This window comes from Salmo trutta, unplaced genomic scaffold (assembly GCF_901001165.1).
Source record: "Salmo trutta unplaced genomic scaffold, fSalTru1.1, whole genome shotgun sequence".
In the NCBI taxonomy this organism is placed as follows: domain Eukaryota; kingdom Metazoa; phylum Chordata; class Actinopteri; order Salmoniformes; family Salmonidae; genus Salmo; species Salmo trutta.
The window spans coordinates 4,333,882-4,350,790 of record NW_021822911.1 but is presented as its reverse complement, the minus strand read 5'-3'; the positions used below and the strand labels follow the sequence as shown (position 1 = coordinate 4,350,790).

Genomic DNA, 16,909 nt, shown 5'->3' with positions numbered 1-16,909 from the left:
TATGAAATGTCATGACAAATACATTTTAGTTTCCTTGTTTCACCTGAAATATTAAATATATAGTCCTAGGTCTATGTTCTTATTAGGTGAAGTTATGGGTCCTACAGTAGGTTTATGTTATTGTTAGGTGAAGCTATGGGCCTATTTGTTAAACACTTAGTGTACAAACCCTCACTGTCAGGCTGATGTTAAAGCTAGCCAAAGAGCATTTTACTGGTTGAAGTGTTTTTTTAAGTATAAAGCAATTGATTTGAGACAATAACACAAACATATTAAGCAGGTGATTCAAGCGAGCCTTACAATTATAATCCAAAAGTAATGTGAAATGCACTTATAAGCAACCTGTAAATGGAGGCTATTTTTGCAGTCAGCCTATGAAAACTCCCCTGAGTTTTCCACCACGGTGGTGAATTAGTGAATAGACACAGAGCTTAATGTGAGTTTCCTTGAGTAGCACTCCTGATCTTGTGCTGATCTTGCGCTGTAATTTTCAGAATACATTGTGGAAAACTAAAATCTTCGCTCACCATTTTTGCTCCAGGCAGATATACTACATCCATAACTAGTGGTTTCCTCATTAGCAGATATACTACATCCATAACTAGTGGTTTCCTCATTAGCAGATATACTACATCCATAACTGGTGGTTTCCTCATTACCAGATATACTACATCCATAACTAGTGGTTTCCTCATTACCAGATATACTACATTCATAACTAGTGGTTTCCTCATTACCATAAATACTACATCCATAACTAGTGGTTTCCTCATTACCAGATATACTACATCCATAACTAGTGGTTTCCTCATTAGCAGATATACTACATCCATAACTAGTGGTTTCCTCATTAGCAGATATACTACATCCATAACTGGTGGTTTCCTCATTACCAGATATACTACATCCATAACTAGTGGTTTCCTCATTACCAGATATACTACATTCATAACTAGTGGTTTCCTCATTACCATAAATACTACATCCATAACTAGTGGTTTCCTCATTACCAGATATACTACATCCATAACTAGTGGTTTCCTCATTACCAGATATACTACATCCATAACTATCGGTTTCCTCATTAGCAGATATACTACATCCATAATTAGTGGTTTCCTCATTAGCAGATATACTACATCCATAACTAGTGGTTTCCTCATTACCAGATATACTACTTCCATAACTAGTGGTTTCCTCATTACCAGATATACTACATCCATAACTAGTGGTTTCCTCATTAGCAGGGACCAGTTTCTGCAACCAAATTGTGTGCGCATTGCCCTCGTGACGCAATTTTATCAAACACAGAAAGGGGCCTATATTGGAGACCAAAAGTTGTCTGGCACACTGCTTAGGATTTTAACAAATTTAATATCTTATTTCTAGTTACTACTAATGTGAAAACAAGACAAAATATGATTGTTACTAACTTGACTGTCTTAATTGCCAAATAATTTAACTGACTTCAATTGTTGTACAACTTCATGGGTATGCTCTGGGCATCACCCTTTACCTCAAATAAATAGTGGATTTCTGCTGTTCTGGGCCTTTAACCATCTGTCTGACTTTGTCATTCACACAGGAGAGAGACGGGACAGTCGTGGATCCTCTGGGGATCCTCAACAACATCATGATGCTGACGAGGCAGAGAAGAGTCTCTCCAGATCAGAACTCCTCAAGAAACACCAGCAGATACCCACAGGAAAGAAACCTCACTGCTGCTCTGACTGTGGGAAACATTGCAAATCTTCATCAGTTCTTAAAATACACCAGCGAGTCCACACAGGAGAGAAACCTTATAGCTGTAATCAATGTGGGAAGAGTTTTACTAAATCAATTAATCTGAAAACACACCTGAGAACACACACAAGAGAGAAGCCTTACAGCTGTGATCAGTGTGGCAAGAGTTTTACTCAGTCAACCAACCTGGTATCACACCAGAGAACACACACAGGAGAGAAACCTTATAGCTGTGATCAGTGTGGCAAGAGTTTTACTCAGTCAAGTAGCCTGGTATCACACCAGAGAACACACACAGGAGAGCAGCCATATAGCTGTGATCAGTGTGGCAAGAGTTTTACTCGGTCAACCAACCTGGTATCACACCAGAGAACACACACAGGAGAGCAGCCATATAGCTGTGATCAGTGTGGCAAGAGTTTTACTAATTCAAGAAACCTGGTATCACACCAGAGAACACACACAGGAGAGAAACCTTATAGCTGTGAGCAATGTGGGAAAAACTTTTCCAGGATAGGATACCTTAAAGGACACCAGAGAACACACACAGGAGAGAAACCTTATATCTGTGATCAATGTGGGAAGAGTTTTACTCAGTCAATCAACCTGGTATCACACCAGAGAACACACACAGGAGGGCAGTCATATAGCTGTGAGCAATGTGGGAAAAGTTTTTCTCGGATAGGACACCTTAAAGGACACCAGAGAACGCACACAGGAGAGAAACCTTATAGCTGTAATCAATGTGGCAAGAGTTTTACTCATTCAAGCAACCTGGTATCACACCACAGAACACACACAGGAGAGAAGCCTTATAGCTGTGATCAGTGTGGCAAGAGTTTTACTCAGTCAAGCAACCTGGTATCACACCAGAGAACACACACAGGAGAGCAGTCATATAGCTGTGAGCAATGTGGGAAAAACTTTTCTCAGGGAGAAAGCCTTAAAGAGCACCAGAGAACACACACAGGAGAGAAGCCTTATAGCTGTGATCAATGTGACAAGAGATACTCTCATTCAAGTGGTCTGATTAAACATCAGAAAATACATGCAGGAGATTCACACAGTGTGGAATGATCTCCAACACCAGACCTGGGTAGTAGAACACAGAGTGTGGAATGATCTCCAACACCAGACCTATATACATCAATTCACATTTTATTTGTCACATACACTTGTTTAGCAGATGTTATTGCGGGTGTAGCAAAATGCTTGTGTTTCTAACTCCAACAGTCCAGTAATATCTAACAAGTAATATCTAACAATACACACAATCTAAAGGAATGGAATTAAGGATATATAAATATTTGGACGAGTGATGTCAGAGCTGCATAGACTAAGATACAGTAGTTAGTATAGAATACAGTATATACATATGAGATGAGTAATACATAGACTAAGATACAGTAGAATAGGATAGAATACAGTATATACATATGAGATGAGTAATACATAGACTAAGATACAGTAGAATAGGATAGAATACAGTATATACATATGAGATGAGTAATACATAGACAGATACAGTAGAATAGGATACAGTATATACATATGAGATGAGTAATACATAGACTAAGATACAGTAGAATAGGATAGAATACAGTATATACATATGAGATGAGTAATACATAGACAGATACAGTAGAATAGGATACAGTATATACATATGAGATGAGTAATACATAGACTAATATACAGTAGAATAGGATAGAATACAGTATATACATATGAGATGAGTAATGCCAGATATGTAAACATTATTAACATGCAGGAGAAGGAAAGATAGTGATGGTGCTCAGTGACATTGTTGCAAATGGTGGGGAACAACCAATTTTAGCATTTTTTATAATTTTACCCCCGTTTTTTCTCCCCAATTTCGATATTGTGATATTGCGTAGGCTTAAACACTGGTATACACTGATTTATAAGGCCATATTGGGTAAAATGCCGTTTTATCTCTGTTCTTTTTCAGGTAAATAAATATCAATTACGGTCCCATTCTCATTTGCTTCTAACAGTACCAAAAATTAGAACAGGTCATGGTAGAAATAGTTTTAGTTACTCAGCTCCGTGGTCCTGGAATTCTCTCCTGAACATTTAAAAATTTGATGATCTAGTTTCGTTGGTTGAGTTTAAATACGTCATCGATGTATATATCATAGAAGAGTGTAATTGTTTTTAGGCCAGCTGTTTTTAGTCAAGATGTTTGTATATGTGTGTTTATAGTTGTGTTTAATGTTGTGTTCGTGAATGTAAGTTGTTTTGTCTGAAACCTTGTTCCCCCTGCTGCTATTGGACCAGATCTCTCTTGGAAAAGAGATGTTATCTCAAGGAGAAAAACCTGGATAAATAAAGGTAAAAAAATATATATCTATATTGTCTCATCGCTGAAACTCCCCAACGGCTCAGGAGGTGGAGTCATGCGTCCTCTGAAACATGACCCAACAAACCGCGCTTCTTAACACCTGCTTCTTAACACCTGCCCGCTTAAACCGGAAGCCAGCTGCACCAATGTGTCGGAAAAAACACTGTTCACCTGACGACCGAGGTCAGCCTGCAGGCGCCACAACGAGTCACTAGAGTAGTAAAGCCCCCCCTGGCCAAACGCTCCCCTAACCCAGGCACCACAAGGAGTCGCTAGAGTAGTAAAGCCCCCCCTGGCCAAACGCTCCCCTAACCCAGGCACCACAAGGAGTCGCTAGAGTAGTAAAGCCCCCCCTGGCCAAACCCTCCCCTAACCCAGGCACCACAAGGAGTCACTAGAGTAGTAGTAAAGCCCCCCCTGGCCAAACCCTCCCCTAACCCAGGCACCACAAGGAGTCACTAGAGTAGTAAAGCCCCCCCTGGCCAAACCCTCCCCTAACCCAGGAACCACAAGGAGTCACTAGAGTAGTAAAGCCCCCCCTGGCCAAACCCTCCCCTAACCCAGGCACCACAAGGAGTCACTAGAGTAGTAAAGCCCCCCCTGGCCAAACCCTCCCCTAACCCAGGCACCACAAGGAGTCACTAGAGTAGTAAAGCCCCCCCTGGCCAAACCCTCCCCTAACCCAGGCACCACAAGGAGTCACTAGAGTAGTAAAGCCCCCCCTGGCCAAACCCTCCCCTAACCCAGGAACCACAAGGAGTCGCTAGAGTAGTAAAGCCCCCCCTGGCCAAACCCTCCCCTAACCCAGGAACCACAAGGAGTCGCTAGAGTAGTAAAGCCCCCCCTGGCCAAACCCTCCCCTAACCCAGGAACCACAAGGAGTCACTAGAGTAGTAAAGCCCCCCCTGGCCAAACCCTCCCCTAACCCAGGCACCACAAGGAGTCGCTAGAGTAGTAAAGCCCCCCCTGGCCAAACCCTCCCCTAACCCAGGAACCACAAGGAGTCGCTAGAGTAGTAAAGCCCCCCCTGGCCAAACCCTCCCCTAACCCAGGCGCCACAAGGAGTCACTAGAGTAGTAAAGCCCCCCCTGGCCAAACCCTCCCCTAACCCAGGCACCACAAGGAGTCGCTAGAGTAGTAAAGCCCCCCCGGCCAAACCCTCCCCTAACCCAGGCACCACAAGGAGTCACTAGAGTAGTAAAGCCCCCCCTGGCCAAACCCTCCCCTAACCCAGGAACCACAAGGAGTCACTAGAGTAGTAAAGCCCCCCCTGGCCAAACCCTCCCCTAACCCAGGAACCACAAGGAGTCGCTAGAGTAGTAAAGCCCCCCCTGGCCAAACCCTCCCCTAACCCAGGCACCACAAGGAGTCGCTAGAGTAGTAAAGCCCCCCCTGGCCAAACCCTCCCCTAACCCAGGAACCTCAAGGAGTCACTAGAGTAGAAAAGCCCCCCCTGGCCAAACCCTCCCCTAACCCAGGAACCACAAGGAGTCGCTAGAGTAGTAAAGCCCCCCTGGCCAAACCCTCCCCTAACCCAGGCACCACAAGGAGTCACTAGAGTAGTAAAGCCCCCCTGGCCAAACCCTCCCCTAACCCAGGAACCACAAGGAGTCGCTAGAGTAGTAACGCCCCCCCTGGCCAAACGCTCCCCTAACCCAGGAACCACAAGGAGTCGCTAGAGTAGTAAAGCCCCCCCCTGGCCAAACCCTCCCCTAACCCAGGCACCACAAGGAGTCGCTAGAGTAGTAAAGCCCCCCTGGCCAAACGCTCCCCTAACCCAGGCACCACAAGGAGTCACTAGAGTAGTAAAGCCCCCCCCGGCCAAACCCTCCCCTAACCCAGGAACCACAAGGAGTCGCTAGAGTAGTAAAGCCCCCCCTGGCCAAACCCTCCCCTAACCCAGGAACCACAAGGAGTCACTAGAGTAGTAAAGCCCCCCCTGGCCAAACCCTCCCCTAACCCAGGCACCACAAGGAGTCACTAGAGTAGTAAAGCCTCCCCTGGCCAAACCCTCCCCTAACCCAGGCACCACAAGGAGTCGCTAGAGTAGTAGTAAAGCCCCCCCTGGCCAAACCCTCCCCTAACCCAGGAACCACAAGGAGTCACTAGAGTAGTAAAGCCCCCCCTGGCCAAACGCTCCCCTAACCCAGGAACCACAAGGATTCACTAGAGTAGTAAAGCCCCCCCTGGCCAAACCCTCCCCTAACCCAGGAACCACAAGGAGTCACTAGAGTAGTAAAGCCCCCCCTGGCCAAACCCTCCCCTAACCCAGGCACCACAAGGAGTCACTAGAGTAGTAAAGCCCCCCCCGGCCAAACCCTCCCCTAACCCAGGAACCACAAGGAGTCACTAGAGTAGTAAAGCCCCCCCCGGCCAAACCCTCCCCTAACCCAGGCACCACAAGGAGTCGCTAGAGTAGTAAAGCCCCCCCCGGCCAAACGCTCCCCTAACCCAGGCACCACAAGGAGTCGCTAGAGTAGTAGTAAAGCCCCCCCTGGCCAAACCCTCCCCTAACCCAGGCACCACAAGGAGTCACTAGAGTAGTAAAGCCCCCCCTGGCCAAACCCTCCCCTAACCCAGGCACCACAAGGAGTCGCTAGAGTAGTAGTAAAGCCCCCCCTGGCCAAACCCTCCCCTAACCCAGGCACCACAAGGAGTCGCTAGAGTAGTAAAGCCCCCCCTGGCCAAACCCTCCCCTAACCCAGGCGCCACAAGGAGTCGCTAGAGTAGTAAAGCCCCCCCTGGCCAAACCCTCCCCTAACCCAGGCGCCACAAGGAGTCGCTAGAGTAGTAAAGCCCCCCCTGGCCAAACCCTCCCCTAACCCAGGCACCACAAGGAGTCGCTAGAGTAGTAAAGCCCCCCCTGGCCAAACCCTCCCCTAACCCAGGCACCACAAGGAGTCACTAGAGTAGTAAAGCCCCCCCTGGCCAAACGCTCCCCTAACCCAGGCACCACAAGGAGTCGCTAGAGTAGTAAAGCCCCCCCTGGCCAAACCCTCCCCTAACCCAGGCACCACAAGGAGTCGCTAGAGTAGTAAAGCCCCCCCTGGCCAAACCCTCCCCTAACCCAGGCACCACAAGGAGTCACTAGAGTAGTAAAGCCCCCCCTGGCCAAACCCTCCCCTAACCCAGGCACCACAAGGAGTTGCTAGAGTAGTAAAGCCCCCCCTGGCCAAACCCTCCCCTAACCCAGGAACCACAAGGAGTCGCTAGAGTAGTAAAGCCCCCCCTGGCCAAACCCTCCCCTAACCCAGGAACCACAAGGAGTCGCTAGAGTAGTAAAGCCCCCCCTGGCCAAACCCTCCCCTAACCCAGGCACCACAAGGAGTCGCTAGAGTAGTAAAGCCCCCCCTGGCCAAACCCTCCCCTAACCCAGGAACCACAAGGAGTCACTAGAGTAGTAAAGCCCCCCCTGGCCAAACCCTCCCCTAACCCAGGCGCCACAAGGAGTCGCTAGAGTAGTAAAGCCCCCCCCCCCGGCCAAACCCTCCCCTAACCCAGGCACCACAAGGAGTCGCTAGAGTAGTAAAGCCCCCCCTGGCCAAACCCTCCCCTAACCCAGGCACCACAAGGAGTCGCTAGAGTAGTAAAGCCCCCCCCGGCCAAACCCTCCCCTAACCCAGGCGACACTTTACCAATTGTGTGCCACCCTATGGGACTCCCGATCACAGCAGGTTCTGGTACAGCCCGGGAGTGGGATTTTGCCATTTATTTCTGTTATATCAACACACTTGACACAACTATAAATCTGTTTGGCACCATAGACATCTAGTGACCACTTGACAATAATGTTCCATACAACGTTGTATTCCATGTTTGAGAGGTCTGTCATTTTCATTGAAGACAATCAAAGTTAACATTCCATAAAAGTTAATTTAAAGGCTGAGTCTCAAATAGTCGCCTGTCCCTTTTAATAGCCGGGCGATGGCCCACATAGCAAATACATTTTGGGTCTAAATTAAATGATCTACTATGATAATTTAATTACATGTTTTAAATAAAATGTCCATAATATCTACATTAATAGTGGAATGATAGTATTTCACAATATTCCTTCACATTTGTATTTTATTTTGTGTCAAAATCTCTATTTAGACTGTCTTCTGTTGTGAAGATGTGAAAACCCTCCCTCTCTGCCATCGGTGTCAGTGAAAGCCGCGGTCATCTCTTTCTCAACCAACAATGGCAGACTGGGGCAAGCAGCCAATGTAGAAATCTACACTCTTCAATCAATTTCAGTTTATGTTAGAAAACAAGTACTGAATAGCGTACGGAATTACTGTACCATCTAAATCGAAAATATATTTTCAATTTAAAAAAAGTAGTTTTTACCGCTGTTTGAAGTTGGTGGACGAAACTGAAAGTAAAATAGTCTCCACTATAGTCCGTGCTATCTGGTATCCTTCAGACGTCCCTACCCCACTGACCTCTCCACCATGTTACAGGGAAGTGTGATGGAGGAGTTTGGAATGCAGACTAGTTGATGCAGTTCACCATGTTACAGGGAAGTGTGATGGGGGAGTTTGGAATGCAGACTAGTTGATGCAGTTCACCATGTTACAGGGAAGTGTGATGGGGGAGTTTGGAATGCAGACTAGTTGATGCAGTTCACCATGTTACAGGAAGTGTGATGGGGGGAGTTTGGAATGCAGACTAGTTGATGCAGTTCACCATGTTACAGGGAAGTGTGATGGGGGGAGTTTGGAATGCAGACTAGTTGATGCAGTTCACCATGTTACAGGGAAGTGTGATGGGGAGTTTGGAATGCAGACTAGTTGATGCAGTCCACCATGTTACAGGAAGTGTGATGGGGGGAGTTTGGAATGCAGACTAGTTGATGCAGTTCACCATGTTACAGGAAGTGTGATGCGGGAGTTTGGAATGCAGACTAGTTGATGCAGTTCACCATGTTACAGGGAAGTGTGATGGAGTTTGGAATGCAGACTAGTTGATGCAGTTCACCATGTTACAGGAAGTGTGATGGGGGAGTTTGGAATGCAGACTAGTTGATGCAGTTCACCATGTTACAGGAAGTGTGATGGGAGGAGTTTGGAATGCAGACTAGTTGATGCAGTTCACCATGTTACAGGAAGTGTGATGGAGTTTGGAATGCAGACTAGTTGATGCAGTTCACCATGTTACAGGGAAGTGTGATGGGGGGAGTTTGGAATGCAGACTAGTTGATGCAGTTCACCATGTTACAGGAAGTGTGATGGGGGGAGTTTGGAATGCAGACTAGTTGATGCAGTTCACCATGTTACAGGAAGTGTGATGGAGTTTGGAATGCAGACTAGTTGATGCAGTTCACCATGTTACAGGGAAGTGTGATGGAGGAGTTTGGAATGCAGACTAGTTGATGCAGTTCACCATGTTACAGGAAGTGTGATGGGGGAGTTTGGAATGCAGACTAGTTGATGCAGTTCACCATGTTACAGGGAAGTGTGATGGTGGGAGTTTGGAATGCAGACTAGTTGATGTAGTTCACCATGTTACAGGAAGTGTGATGGGGGGAGTTTGGAATGCAGACTAGTTTATGCAGTTCACCATGTTACAGGGAGTGTGATGGGGGGAGTTTGGAATGCAGACTAGTTGATGCAGTTCACCATGTTACAGGGAAATGTGATGGAGGAGTTTGGAATGCAGACTAGTTGATGCAGTTCACCATGTTACAGGGAAGTGTGATGGGGGAGTTTGGAATGCAGACTAGTTGATGCAGTTCACCATGTTACAGGGAAGTGTGATGGGGGAGTTTGGAATGCAGACTAGTTGATGCAGTTCACCATGTTACAGGAAGTGTGATGGGGGAGTTTGGAATGCAGACTAGTTGATGCAGTTCACCATGTTACAGGAAGTGTGATGGGGGGAGTTTGGAATGCAGACTAGTTGATGCAGTTCACCATGTTACAGGAAGTGTGATGGGGGGAGTTTGGAATGCAGACTAGTTGATGCAGTTCACCATGTTACAGGGAAGTGTGATGGGGGAGTTTGGAATGCAGACTAGTTGATGCAGTTCACCATGTTACAGGAAGTGTGATGGGGGTAGTTTGGAATGCAGACTAGTTGATGCAGTTCACCATGTTACAGGAAGTGTGATGGGGGAGTTTGGAATGCAGACTAGTTGATGCAGTTCACCATGTTACAGGAAGTGTGATGGGGGAGTTTGGAATGCAGACTAGTTGATGCAGTTCACCATGTTACAGGAAGTGTGATGGGGGAGTTTGGAATGCAGACTAGTTGATGCAGTTCACCATGTTACAGGGAAGTGTGATGGGGGAGTTTGGAATGCAGACTAGTTGATGCAGTTCACTATGTTACAGGGAAATGTGATGGAGGAGTTTGGAATGCAGACTAGTTAATGCAGTCCACCATGTTACAGGAAGTATGATGGGGGTAGTTTGGAATGCAGACTAGTTGATGCAGTTCACCATGTTACAGGAAGTGTGATGGGGGAGTTTGGAATGCAGACTAGTTGATGCAGTTCACCATGTTACAGGGAAGTGTGATGGGGTAGTTTGGAATGCAGACTAGTTGATGCAGTTCACCATGTTACAGGAAGTGTGATGGGGGAGTTTGGAATGCAGACTAGTTGATGCAGTTCACCATGTTACAGGAAGTGTGATGGTGGGAGTTTGGAATGCAGACTAGTTGATGCAGTTCACCATGTTACAGGGAAGTGTGATGGGGGAGTTTGGAATGCAGACTAGTTGATGCAGTTCACCATGTTACAGGAAGTGTGATGGAGGAGTTTGGAATGCAGACTAGTTGATGCAGTTCACCATGTTACAGGGAAGTGTGATGGGGGAGTTTGGAATGCAGACTAGTTGATGCAGTTCACCATGTTACAGGGAAGTGTGATGGGGGAGTTTGGAATGCAGACTAGTTGATGCAGTTCACCATGTTACAGGAAGTGTGATGGGGGAGTTTGGAATGCAGACTAGTTGATGCAGTTCACCATGTTACAGGAAGTGTGATGGGGGGAGTTTGGAATGCAGACTAGTTGATGCAGTTCACCATGTTACAGGAAGTGTGATGGGGGAGTTTGGAATGCAGACTAGTTGATGCAGTTCACCATGTTACAGGGAAGTGTGATGGGGTAGTTTGGAATGCAGACTAGTTGATGCAGTTCACCATGTTACAGGAAGTGTGATGGTGGGAGTTTGGAATGCAGACTAGTTGATGCAGTTCACCATGTTACAGGAAGTGTGATGGGGGGAGTTTGGAATGCAGACTAGTTGATGCAGTTCACCATGTTACAGGAAGTGTGATGGGGGAGTTTGGAATGCAGACTAGTTGATGCAGTTCACCATGTTACAGGGAAGTGTGATGGGGGAGTTTGGAATGCAGACTAGTTGATGCAGTTCACCATGTTACAGGAAGTGTGATGGGGGGAGTTTGGAATGCAGACTAGTTGATGCAGTTCACCATGTTACAGGGAAGTGTGATGGGGGAGTTTGGAATGCAGACTAGTTGATGCAGTTCACCATGTTACAGGAAGTGTGATGGGGGAGTTTGGAATGCAGACTAGTTGATGCAGTTCACCATGTTACAGGAAAGTTTGATGGGGGAGTTTGAAATGCAGACTAGTTGATGCAGTTCACCATGTTACAGGAAGTGTGATGGGGGAGTTTGGAATGCAGACTAGTTAATGCAGTTCACCATGTTACAGGGAAGTGTGATGGGGGGAGTTTGGAATGCAGACTAGTTGATGCAGTTCACCATGTTACAGGAAGTGTGATGGGGGGAGTTTGGAATGCAGACTAGTTGATGCAGTTCACCATGTTACAGGAAGTGTGATGGGGGAGTTTGGAATGCAGACTAGTTGATGCAGTTCACCATGTTACAGGGAAGTGTGATGGGGTAGTTTGGAATGCAGACTAGTTGATGCAGTTCACCATGTTACAGGAAGTGTGATGGGGGAGTTTGGAATGCAGACTAGTTGATGCAGTTCACCATGTTACAGGAAGTGTGATGGTGGGAGTTTGGAATGCAGACTAGTTGATGCAGTTCACCATGTTACAGGGAAGTGTGATGGGGGAGTTTGGAATGCAGACTAGTTGATGCAGTTCACCATGTTACAGGAAGTGTGATGGAGGAGTTTGGAATGCAGACTAGTTGATGCAGTTCACCATGTTACAGGGAAGTGTGATGGGGGAGTTTGGAATGCAGACTAGTTGATGCAGTTCACCATGTTACAGGGAAGTGTGATGGGGGAGTTTGGAATGCAGACTAGTTGATGCAGTTCACCATGTTACAGGAAGTGTGATGGGGGAGTTTGGAATGCAGACTAGTTGATGCAGTTCACCATGTTACAGGAAGTGTGATGGGGGGAGTTTGGAATGCAGACTAGTTGATGCAGTTCACCATGTTACAGGAAGTGTGATGGGGGAGTTTGGAATGCAGACTAGTTGATGCAGTTCACCATGTTACAGGGAAGTGTGATGGGGTAGTTTGGAATGCAGACTAGTTGATGCAGTTCACCATGTTACAGGAAGTGTGATGGTGGGAGTTTGGAATGCAGACTAGTTGATGCAGTTCACCATGTTACAGGAAGTGTGATGGGGGGAGTTTGGAATGCAGACTAGTTGATGCAGTTCACCATGTTACAGGAAGTGTGATGGGGGAGTTTGGAATGCAGACTAGTTGATGCAGTTCACCATGTTACAGGGAAGTGTGATGGGGGAGTTTGGAATGCAGACTAGTTGATGCAGTTCACCATGTTACAGGAAGTGTGATGGGGGGAGTTTGGAATGCAGACTAGTTGATGCAGTTCACCATGTTACAGGGAAGTGTGATGGGGGAGTTTGGAATGCAGACTAGTTGATGCAGTTCACCATGTTACAGGAAGTGTGATGGGGGAGTTTGGAATGCAGACTAGTTGATGCAGTTCACCATGTTACAGGAAAGTTTGATGGGGGAGTTTGAAATGCAGACTAGTTGATGCAGTTCACCATGTTACAGGAAGTGTGATGGGGGAGTTTGGAATGCAGACTAGTTAATGCAGTTCACCATGTTACAGGGAAGTGTGATGGGGGGAGTTTGGAATGCAGACTAGTTGATGCAGTTCACCATGTTACAGGAAGTGTGATGGGGGGAGTTTGGAATGCAGACTAGTTGATGCAGTTCTCCTAACTTCCACATGGGGGAGACATTCTACATGTAGCACCTTTAGTGCTGAATGAAACAGGTTCAGGAATCTGTCAAATGTTGGATAAAGTATCTGATGAAAACAGGAATATGTATTTTTGGGGTGATTTGAATATTGACTGGTTTACCACCACCAACTGTCCACAGAGGAAAAAGCTTATTTCTGTGGCCAATGGTGGTAACATAACCCAAGGTGACAATACCAACCAGAATGTTAACTAAGTCTGATACCATATCATCAACCTGTATTGATCATAACCCAAGGTGACACTACCAACCAGAATGTTAACTAAGTCTGATACCATATCATCAACCTGTATTGATCATAACCCAAGGTGATAATACCAACCAGAATGTTAACTAAGTCTGATACCATATCATCAACCTGTATTGATCATAACCCAAGGTGACAATACCAACCAGAATGTTAACTAAGTCTGATACCATATCATCAACCTGTATTGATCATAACCCAAGGTGACAATACCAACCAGAATGTTAACTAAGTCTGATACCATATCATCAACCTGTATTGATCATAACCCAAGGTGACACTACCAACCAGAATGTTCACTAAGTCTGATACCACATCATCAACCTGTATTGATCATAACCCAAGGTGACAATACCAACCAGAATGTTAACTAAGTCTGATACCATATCATCAACCTGTATTGATCATAACCCAAGGTGATAATACCAACCAGAATGTTAACTAAGTCTGATACCATATCATCAACCTGTATTGATCATAACCCAAGGTGACACTACCAACCAGAATGTTCACTAAGTCTGATACCATATCATCAACCTGTATTGATCATAACCCAAGGTGATAATACCAACCAGAATGTTAACTAAGTCTGATACCATATCATCAACCTGTATTGATCATAACCCAAGGTGACACTACCAACCAGAATGTTCACTAAGTCTGATACCACATCATCAACCTGTATTGATCATAACCCAAGGTGACAATACCAACCAGAATGTTCACTAAGTCTGATACCATATCATCAACCTGTATTGATCATAACCCAAGGTGACAATACCAACCAGAATGTTCACTAAGTCAGATACCATACCATCAACCTGTATTGATCATATTTTTACCAACATGGCTGAACATTATTCAAAAGCTGTATCAGTGGTGATCAGAACTTGGTGACACTCAAGAGAAAAACACAAATACCAAAGATCCTAAAGTAACCTACCCAAGGCCCTACAAGAGGTTCAGCCAGGACTCATATACCAAAGACTGATCCTAAAGTAACCTACCCAAGGCCCTACAAGAGGTTCAGTCAGGACTCATATACCAAAGGCTGATCCTAAAGTAACCTACCCAAGGCCCTACAAGAGGTTCAGCCAGGACTCATATACCAAAGGCTGATCCTAAAGTAATCTACCCAAGGCCCTACAAGAGGTTCAGTCAGGACTCATGCCAAAGGCTGATCCTAAAGTAACCTACCCAAGGCCCTACAAGAGGTTCAGCCAGGACTCATTTGTGGATGAGGTTCAGAATGTGCGATGGCTGGAAGAGTGTAGTGAGGATGATCCTGAAAGGGCACAGAGTGTGTTTATGAAATGATTTATGAGTATTGTTGATAAGCAAGGCCCCATTCAGAAAACAGACTGAGGTCAAACGATGCCCCAGGGATTGATGAGCTGAGAAATGTAACGGTTCAACGTAATGAAACCAAAAAGGTAGCGGACAGATCTGTCTGATGAGCAAAGTTATTGTAAATGAATACATCTAGGTACCAAGCTAGACCAGTTATTGTAGATTAATACATCTAGTGACCAAGCTAGACCAGTTATTGTAAATGAATACATGTAGTGACCAAGCTAGACCAGTTATTGTAAATGAATACATCTGGTGACCAAGGTAAATAGAAAGGATATTATCATCACTAAATCAAGGCTGATGGACAACATCTATGGACAACTTTGATTCAACACAAGTGGCAGACATGTTTTAATTCCTACCCATTATGACATTCATTACCAAAACCACCTGACATTGCAAATTACTTGAATTACTATTTGACGGGTCAGGTGGACACATTGAGAAATGAGTCCAACTGACGGCTCCCTGAATCATACTGCAGAGTGAAGGAAAAGCAGCCAACAAGTGCTCAGCATATGTGGGAACTCCTTCAAGACTGTTGGAAAAGCATTCCAGGTGAAGCTGGTTAAGAGAATGCCAAGAGTGTGAAAAGCTGTCAATAAGGCAAAGCGTGGCTATTTGAAGAATTTCAAATATAAAATATATTTTGAATTGATTAACACTTTTTTGCTTACTACATGATTCCATATGTGTTATTTCATAGTTTTGATGTCTTCACTATTATTTAATCTACTATGTAGAAAATAGTAAAAATAAAGAAAGCCCCTTGAATGAGTAGGTGTTCTAAGACTTTTGACCAGTAGTGTATATTATGTTATATAATAAATATGTAATAACATTAAAACATAACTGTTTGTCCTTATAGGGAACCAGATTGTGACTACAACTCAGTTACTAAGTCTTTAACAACACTGTGTTGTTACACTGGTGAGTAAAAACTCATGCTTCCTACACTTTAACTTGTTGTCTGAAAATAAAATATACATTTTACTCAACTGCGTTACCCACTCCAGTCAACAGATGGCGGTCTGGGAATTTAAGGTAATACTGTTGGTGTGACGTATAATCTAGTGGACGGAACGCTTCTTTCAACAGCAGCAACAGTTAATCAGATACCTCGGTAGCTCGCTACACAAAATAGCCGAACCAATAAAGCTCTTCAGATTTCTGTTGTCTAGTTAGTTATCCGATTTAATTTCATATTTACGGCGTTGTTGTTATTTGTTAGCTAGCGGGCTGGTTAAGTTAGCATTAGCCTAGCTAGCTAACATCCCCGACCATGAGTTCACTAAGCTACTCTCCTCCTGTTAAAGAAGAGGAGGTCTGCTGGACGGAGAAAGAAGCTCTAGTGAAAGAGGAGGAGGAGGAAGAGGAGGATGTTACAATACGAAAACAAGTAGAGGGTGAAGCTGTTACAGTGAAAGAAGAAGAAGAGAAAGACGTTACAGTAAAAGAAGAGGAGGATGCGTTCAGAGTGAAAGAGGAGGAGGATGTTACAGTAAAAGAAGAGGAGGATGCGTTCAGAGTGAAAGAGGAGGAGGGGGAGATGACTGTCACATCGATAAAGGAGGAGGAAGAAGAGGAGGAAACTGGATATCTGGGCACGGTTTCCCAAACGCATCTTAAGGCGTCCAATGGTTCTAACGGTGAACTTAGCCATAAGATGGGTTTGAGAAACCGTTCCCTGATTAACACTAGTAAGTACTGTCTTAAAAACAGAGGCACAAACTCTGCAGTTGTTGAACTGATGTGTGGTGTTAAAGGGGAAATCTGCATTAACTACATCAATTTTTGGACTTTTAAATTATTTATAGCCATTGATTCTTGAAGAATATAACACATGCCTCATGAGCTTAGTTCAACTGTTGTACCCCATCAGAACCCCAAATATGCTTTTTTACTCCAATGTTTAGAAACAATGTAAATCAACACTGTATAGCCTCTGTCTATGCATTTGAGACTAGTTACATTTCTCCAGACCCATCCATCAGCTTATTACCAAAACAGTGTTTGAACTGCAGATTGGT

At 45.1% G+C, this 16,909-nt stretch overlaps 1 protein-coding gene across 1 annotated transcript; it reads left to right on the top strand.

Annotated features, from left to right (window-relative positions):
• Window positions 1-1,689: 1,689 nt before the first annotated feature.
• On the top strand, window positions 1,690-2,820 carry LOC115186414 (zinc finger protein 2 homolog; the record flags this gene model as incomplete). The annotated part of the gene is made up of 1 exon (XM_029746051.1): window positions 1,690-2,820. A coding segment is annotated over one exon (1,131 nt), but the record flags the coding sequence as incomplete, so codon positions are not given.
• Window positions 2,821-16,909: the final 14,089 nt, after the last annotated feature.